At 38.1% G+C, this 8,603-nt stretch overlaps 1 protein-coding gene and 1 long non-coding RNA gene across 2 annotated transcripts; one reads left to right on the top strand and one right to left on the bottom strand.

Annotated features, from left to right (window-relative positions):
• Positions 1-15: 15 nt before the first annotated feature.
• irf4b (interferon regulatory factor 4b) lies at positions 16-4,161 on the bottom strand. Its single transcript, XM_046835997.1, has 9 exons — positions 4,059-4,161; positions 3,547-3,744; positions 3,202-3,388; positions 3,020-3,105; positions 2,825-2,939; positions 2,599-2,706; positions 1,564-1,896; positions 637-749; positions 16-464 (listed from the first exon to the last, which is right to left on the bottom strand). The coding sequence occupies exons 2-9, from the start codon at positions 3,742-3,744 to the stop codon at positions 303-305; spliced, it is 1,302 nt and encodes a 433-aa protein (XP_046691953.1). The 5' UTR covers positions 4,059-4,161; the 3' UTR covers positions 16-302.
• Positions 3,305-7,543, top strand: LOC124376755. Its single transcript, XR_006923888.1, has 3 exons — positions 3,305-3,442; positions 5,561-5,685; positions 5,940-7,543. It is a non-coding gene; the product is annotated as an uncharacterized LOC124376755 (long non-coding RNA).
• The last annotated feature ends 1,060 nt before the right edge of the window (positions 7,544-8,603 follow it).

Raw genomic sequence — 8,603 nt, 5'->3', positions numbered from 1 at the left:
ACAATGAAATCAGACTTTGATATAACAACTTTTAATACTGTTTTCATTACAGTTCCCTGAGATGATATTAAAGAACTATAAACCTATAAAGGGGGGAAAAAATGCCAAGTGCTAATCAGACACATGCAACCAGCATCTTTGGTCCATTCTACAAACAAAAGTCCAGCTGCTTGAGTGCGTTTGGAGAAATTAGTTGGTAAAGTTAATACTCTGTGTCACACATGAACCATGACAGTGTATTTGTTGAGTCCATCTTGTTCTTCAGTTTGTCTTCCTCAGTGATAGCTTTGCCAGGTGAAATTTTACAGACTGCTGCTGTGGTGATGGCTGATGATTCTGTGGAAGTCCTGAGTTGAGGATATTGTGTGTTCTGGGTTCAGAGGTGAGAGGTTGTGGCTGCGGATGTAGTTCATGCTGCTCGAGTGGGTGAAGTAGAGAAGCTGTCGAGCGAAAAGCGGCTCAACCTAGAATGTAAAGGAAAACAGATTTTCAGTTTACACACTATATCCAAACCCAAATAAGAGCTAAAGCATGCCAGTTATCTTGTGTTAAAAAGATGCTTTTAAAGTTAAGTTAATGTTGATCTAGTCATATCAATTGTGAATGATGAAAAGTCAACTTTTCATAATAAAATACCTGGACAGTGAGGGTCCTTCCTGGTCTCTGTGGCTCTGTGTTGTCGTCCTCAAAGTACAGGAGCACTTGGGACATGGGTAGAGGACGTATGTGTCGAGCATAGCTCTGTAATTCTGAGAATGAGGGGGAAAAACAGATCACTATATTTGAACACAAACTTCTTACAGATAAAAAAAAAAAAAATTGAGAAAAATCATTAAAAACAAACATCTAATTCTTAAGTGATCAGAAATGCCAAAAAACAACAAAACTGTGGTTATTCATGGAAGACTGTTGAACCAATGTTCTTATTTATACACATTAAAAATTGGGAGGTTATTTCCCCACAAAAGTGGTATGACAGTAACAGCTTATTCTTTGAAATTACTTGGTCAGCCGGGTTTAAAATATCATACAGGCCACTCACATTTTCTACCCTAATCTCCATCTGTTTTACAAGAAGTCATTTGATGGAGGCATGATGGGGATTCTCATCTGTACACTAATCACATCCTGGAAAGTCCTGTGTGCATGTATGCAAATGTGCTGCAACCAATCAAGCTTGACGTAAAAAAGGTGGGTGGCCTCTGTGAACACTGAGATTATCTGTTGTGGTGCCTAGTATCCTGAGTGTGCTGTGGTGAAATGTTTACTGTAACTCTTAGTGACCTTATTTACTGTAATAATTGGAAATAATTTCCCTGGTGGTCTTCAGTGTGGTAAATTCACAGAAAAGAAATTATCTAGAAGCTTTTAGCTGATTTATGTGGTAACTCGCTTTGTAACTGAAGATGAGAGATATACCAGTTGATCTAAGAACAAGAAAGGAAGAACAAGAGAATACAACAAACTCAAAAGTTCATTTAAATGAAAGGAATGCACTTCCTACAGTATCTGAACTTTAATAAAACTTATATTTCTCAAATCTTTTGAAAATAAGATTCGAACCTGTGATGAATTGCTGAGTGTCCAGCAGTTTGCAGGTCTGATCCCTCTGTAGTTTGTTGGGTTTATTGTTAGAGGGATTGTGCCCTCCTTCCCAATACACCCTGCAGGGGCAGCAGCGGCGAGCATAAAGCCCATCTGGTGCCATCCATAGCAGAACCCCATGTTCCAGTGAGCTGTGTTCAATCTGTGGAAGCTCCACAAGCTCCGGAACTTGAGAAGCCCCATATGGCAAACCATCTTTGCTCGCACCCAGAATACAACCTTCTAGACTGCTCACAGTCACCTCCTTCACAAGGGCTTCCCGGAAATATACTGCCAAATGAAGCCGGTAATCTAACCAAGAAAGGAAGGGAGACAAGGTCAACATTTAAACAAATGCTAAAGTTTCATAAATGTCAGGGGTCTTATCATATTCGAAGAGCTGTCATGGCTATAGTCATATAAGAGCTAATAGTTGATTGTAGAATGAAAATTAAGCGAATAAACAGGTGGGTACTCTTTAAATGGAAAAAATATCTTTAAATAAAAGAAAACCGTTGAGAAGTTTGATCATTTGTTTTGGGTGGAACTTAATTGAAACTCTGTTTTAAAACATACAAAATACATCCAAAAAAAGCTTAAACAAGGGATTAATCATCTGATCTACATCCATGTTAACAGTGCACTCGATGTAACATCTGATGACACTAGACACAGGGTACAGCCACATGGTTGGCAAGGGTGGCAGGTGCAAGCTGAAGTAAGTCTGCCCATCCACATCTGTAAGGTATATTGCTCCTATGTAATTCATGCGGACATACCTTGCTCATCTTGCTCATGTTGGTTCAATTCATCTTTCTTAAATTTTTTTTATATTTGGTCTAAAATCTGCTGGGTATTACAAACAGAACAAAGCATGTCTGAAAGCCGCTTGTCCTATAAGGGAAGTTGTTAGCCTTCATATGACCAAAAATATCTGACTATGACATTCTTAATATAATACATCCTTCTAGAGCCGCACTGTCCAAAAGCCCATGTGCATAAATGCATGGGTACCTGAGAGGGCCATGGCTTCTGCTGACTTCATGCTGGCATCTAATGTAAATGCCGATGGCAGAGGTTCTGAGGCGCTGCAGCTGTAGAAAGAGCCACTAAACTGGTATCCTGAGCAGAAGAACAGAGGAACAGACATTTCTTTATGTGCAGTCCCTTATAATAAATACATTTGTTTTACACATTCATGGCACATATTGAAAGACCTTAATACCAATATTAAGTGTACCTGCATCCCACCGAGAGGTGTATGGACTTTGGTTGAAAGACATATCAGCTATAGGAGACTTGTCTGGAAGAAAGTCCCGCCAAGTCCTCTCTGCTGGAGACATGAAGCTGCAGACCTGCGTGCACAGGTTCACTACTGATTCGCTTGCATCCACACACGTGTCACCACAAAAATGAAAGTGGCATTAGCGCTTACCTGACTCTGCAAAGGCGCATAGGGTGGATGTAATGGATAACTCTGAGGGCTTGGGTTTGGGGTCGTGTCCTCTACAGATCTGGAGGCTGTAATACAGAAATCGGAGGTTTAATGGAAAGGTTTTGGGTCTGCAGGTGGCGGGTGCGCGCGCGCGCGCGCTCGTCTCTGTGCACATGACTTGCCTTTTTTGGCGCCCTCGGGAACGATTCGGTAAACTTTATAAGGGTCCGAGATGTCGAGCTGACTGCGATCCAGCAGCTCCTCGAAGTCATTGCTCTTGTTCAGCGCGCACCGTAGACGCGTTTTCCACGTGGGAGGGTCGGGTTTGTCAATGCCTTCCCGGTATTTGCCTTTGAACAGCGCCCAAGCCTACGGAAAGGATGAAAACGTGAGCGCAAGCAGGTGAAAACTCACCTGGGAAAAGTTGAGTATACACTTGATTTTATATAATACTGAAGTACGGACTGGTATCAATGCACCATGAGCGCATTCTGTTTAGTCGCTTTTTCCTCTCGAATAAAATCTACCTTGAAAAGTGCTGCGTCCTCGTCCCGGTTGTAGTCCTGTTTCCCCGCGTGCTTCCACGGGATCCGGAACACACTTTTGTCTTCGTTTTCCCACACGAGTCCGGGGTATTTTCCGGAGTCTACCTGCTCGATGAGCCACTGGCGCAACTTGCCGTTTCCCGAGCCGCCCAGCGGCGCGCGTTCTCCATCCGAGCACATCTAACCCAAGACATGCACCACCAGAGATCAGACTGCGTTCCTAAAAGAACCCTAACTAAAGCAACAAAAATGTTCCTCTCGAAAACTTTATCTCGAATCCACTGTGATCCAAAGCTCATGGATAATTTAGACCAGTGTCACCTTGGGACCACCTGCCTAGTAAAGGTAGGGAATGTGATCTAAAACTCTAAACTGGTCAAAAAACAAGTCCTGGGTACGATATATATATAAATAGCACTTTAAAACCTGCACATAACCTTTTACATTCTACAACCAGTCATTTTGTATGATTTGCTGAGATGGCTCGTGCTTACCTCGCTGCAGAGGCTGGTTTCGTTGTGTGTCAGAGGGATGCAGGTTCACTCTCGACCTGCGAACTATCTTAAATGGTGCGCGTCCAAAAAGGGGCGGGGCATTTGCCGAGCGCGCGCGCGCACGTGCATGGTGTGTCAGAAGCGAACGTCCCGTAAGCAAAACCCTCAGGGGGAAACTCGCGTGGGTTCATCCGCGGCGTGACTGGAGTTTTTTTGTTTGTTTTTTTTCTCGCTCAAAATATCGTTATCGTTCTCTGAAATCACGACCAATTCAGTTAGAATAAGAGGTGTAACGGTACACAAAATTCACGTACGTACGTACCTCGGTTTTTAAGACATAGTTCGGTTTAATTTCGGTACGGTTAGGGAAGAAATGCAATATATATATATATATATATATATATATATATATATATATATATATATATATATATATATATATATATATATATATATATATATATATATATATATATATATATAATTAACACAGTTTATTATTATATTTGTGACCATCAATAATTTACATCATTAAATCAATTTAAAATTAAATGGGTAAATAATACATGAAATAATGTTTTAAAAATCAAATAAAATGATTCAAATTAATGCCATACACTTCATTATATTGATTAAATTAAGTAATTAATTAAATTGATTTAATAAAATGTAAATAAATAAATAAATATAAATATATATATATATATATATATATATATATATATATATATATATATATATATACAATTATTTTCATTTATTATATTACAAGTGTGTGTGTGTGTGTGTGTGTGTGTGTGTGTGTGTGTTTTAAATTTTTTGAATGATCTACTTAACTGTTATAACTGTTATTCCTTCCATCCTTCATGAATTCACTTTGATATGTGGAATTGTCAGGAATTAATTTTTTTAAGAGAAATTTTTGAAACTGGATATAAAATGCTAAAGAATCCATAGCGCGAGCGATGTCTTCATTATGAATGTACAATTTTGAGAGATTTATAAACAATAAATGAGAACCACTGAAGGAAAGACATTCCATCATTACTTTAAGAAATGTAGATCAGTCAATCCCAAATATCTCAAGAATTTTAAATGTCTTCACAAGTGCTTCTTCTTCTTCTTCTTCTTCTTCTTCTTCCGGCTGCTCCCATTAGGGGTCGCCACAGCGGATCATCCGTCTCCATACCACCCTGTCCTCTACATCTGCCTCTTTCACACCAACTACCTGCATGTCTTCCCTCACCACATCCATGAACCTCCTCCTTGGCCTTCCTCTTTTCCTCCTACCTGGTGGCTCCATCCTCAGCATTCTTTTACCAATATAAAAATGTCTTCACAAGTGCAGTCCCCCAAAATCATCAAATGTTATCATGAAACAGTCTCTTATAAATACCTATGGAAAGGAAGAAGAGCTACCTCTGCTGCAGAGGATAATTTTTTCTTTTAATTATTAGACTCAGAAACTGCTGATTTACATAAATGTTTCTCTTAAATTTAAGTGGCAGACATATTTTTTCATCCACTGTGGCAAATAAGCCATTACTTCAAAGAACAACAAGCGGAAGAGACTTGCTTTGGCCAAGAACCACAAGGAATGGATATTGAATCAGTGGAAAAATCAGTGGTGAGTCCAAATTAGAGATTTTTGGTTCTAACTGCCGTGTCTTTGTTAGATGTACAGAGGGTAAACGGACTGTTCCTGAATGTGTAGTTCCCACTGTGAAGCATGGATGGGCTTTGCTGGTGACACTGACACTGTTGGTTACTTTTTCAAATTTAAGGGGGGAACTTAACCAGCATAGCTAACACAGCATTTAGCTGTGACATGTCATTTTATCTGGTTTGCACTTAGTGTGAATATTATTTATTTTCCAACAGGACAATTACCCCAAACACACCTCTTGGTTATGAAAGAGCTATTTGTTCAAGAAGGAGAGTGATGAAATTCTGCATCAGATGACCTGGCCTACACAATCACTTAATCTAAATTCAGTTGTGATGGTTCGGGATGAGTTGGATTGTAAACGAAATGAAAAGCAGCCAACAACCATCTCTATGTCAAGCTGTCGTCAAAACAAACGGTGACTACTTTGGAAAAGTTGGTCATATTCTATTTTGTTTACTACATAATTCCATACATGTTTTTTTTTTTTTTATTTCATACTTTGGATGTCTCCAGAAAATTCTGAAATGTTGAAAATAAAGAAAAAAAGAAAGAATAATGATGAACAAGCTTTGACAGCTTTAGATTCAAGGTTATTAGTAGAATAAAAGTAAACATTTTTAGAGGTATAAACAAAATAATAACAAGGTGAGCTTATTCATCTGGATAAGTCATCAAGCTACTCTTATATGAAAGGATGGGTATTTGAGGGTATTATGATTTCATGCAGTGTAATTGGTATGGCTTCTTGCCTAGTTTAGTGTCTACTTTTCACTTGTGTCTGTGTGTTTCTGTATTGTATTAAAATGACTGATTGTCTTGTCCAACCTGAAAACAAACACTTGAGGTTTCAGGCCTTTTCTTCAAAAAGTGATACTAGGTTTGGCTACATGATTAAAAACGTTACTGCTTTCAGTGTTACATTCTAAGATATCTGCTAAGAAATAAGATAGAAGAACAGGTTTAGCTGGAATTCAGGTTGGCCATGTGAAGAAGGTTAAAATCTAAAGGAAGTGCCAGACATGATGTGCCTGGTATTTGTTATTCTACCTTAATTCTTTGAAAACATTTCAGGCATATTCAATAGAGCACTTTATAGCCTTTTGTGTTTGGTTTTTTTTTTTTTTTTGTCTGCAGTGAAAAGATCAAAATAATGATTTTTAAAATGCAAACCTTTATAATTTTTCCATCTCCCCCAATATCCATAAAACCTAAAATGTGTATTGTGTCTTTAGAAAAACTGGTATTGTATTTTTACATTTTTACATTTCTATATGTAATTATTTCTCTTGTTCTTGTTGGTCAAGATAAGATAAGCCTGGAAATGATTGGATAACTCAGCTAAGGGTTGTTTTTCATTGTGGATTTTCTCCCTATAATGCATGTACATCTTATACAATGTCAGTTCTTCTGCCTTGAAATTAGACTTTAGATGTCCAATTTGCTCTTGCTCCTAGATGACTGCCTGATGCCTCTTCTCGTGCGTGGCTGTATGTTTTTTTTCAGTCCTCTCCATTAATGCTCAACAGACCATCCAACCTTTCTTCATTCTGGCAGAGGAAGCAAATGAGAAACTTTTGTACCTGCTACACTGCTACTTCTTTATGTTTTCAAATTTGCCTGTTAACATATCTTAGATTTTTACAATTTTCAGTCCTTTTTAGGCATGACGATTGATAATTGGCAATAAGCATCCACACATTTCCTGGATGCATGTTTCTGTTCAAGTTTTGAACAGAAGATGGAAGAATGTGCATGCCTGTAATCTTGTAATGCAGACTGTGTACATCTCTTGGCCTACACATAATACATGTTTATCTGATTTAAAAGGAATGTGTGTGGTGTACACCAACAATTGTGTGCTCTTCCTAGTATACCAGTTCAAAGACACACTATTTGACTCTTTAAAGTTCCCCCCAAAATGCTTTAATAGCTATGATTTAAATCATTATGCTCACGTTTAAAAGAGAAATCCAGTGTAAGGGTTAGGGTTTGATGTTACAATTACGTAAGAATAATAAACATCCAAGCTACTCCCTCAGTAACAGTAAGTAATATTATTTTATCAAGCACCGCTTCTAACACGAACATCTATAATCTTGAATGCTAACATATATGTTAGCATTCAAGATTATAGATGTTCGTGTTAGAAGCTTGGATGTTATATATAAAAAGACAGAATCACACACAGGGATTAGTTTAAGGTAGAACATTATTCCAACCCCAAGTTGGTAAAACACTTTAAAATCAATAAATTCTAAGCATTGCTTGTTAAAGAAAAGTAAAAGGGAATAATGTGTGGAAAGACCCACATCCAAATATGCTGATTTACCCTGTTTGTTATTTGAGTTAACTCTAAAGTTACAGAAGATGGGAGACATATATATATATATATATATATATATATATATATATATATATATATATATATATATATATATAGTACAGACCAAATGTTTGGACACACCTTCTCATTCAAAGAGTTTTCTTTATTTTCATGACTATGAAAATTGTAGAGTCACACTGAAGGCATCAAGGGCTATTTGACCAAGAAGAAGAGTGATGGGGTGCTGCGCCAGATGACCTGGCCTCCACAGTCACCGGACCTGAACCCAATCGAGATGGTTTAGGGGTGAGCTGGACCGCAGAGTGAAGGCAAAGGGCCAACAAGTGCCAAGCATCTCTCGGGAACTCCTTCAAGACTGTTGGAAGACCATTTCAGGTGACTACCTCTTGAAGCTCATCAAGAGAATGCCAAGAGTGTGCAAAGCAGTAATCAAAGCAAAAGGTGGCTACTTTGAAGAACCTAGAATATGACATTTTTCAGTTGTTTCACACTTTTTTGTTATGTATATAATTCCATATATAATTCCACATGT

The sequence above is a fragment of the Silurus meridionalis genome, chromosome 23 (genome assembly GCF_014805685.1).
Source record: "Silurus meridionalis isolate SWU-2019-XX chromosome 23, ASM1480568v1, whole genome shotgun sequence".
Classification (NCBI taxonomy): Eukaryota; Metazoa; Chordata; class Actinopteri; order Siluriformes; family Siluridae; genus Silurus; species Silurus meridionalis.
This window is presented reverse-complemented; position numbering and strand designations above follow the sequence as displayed.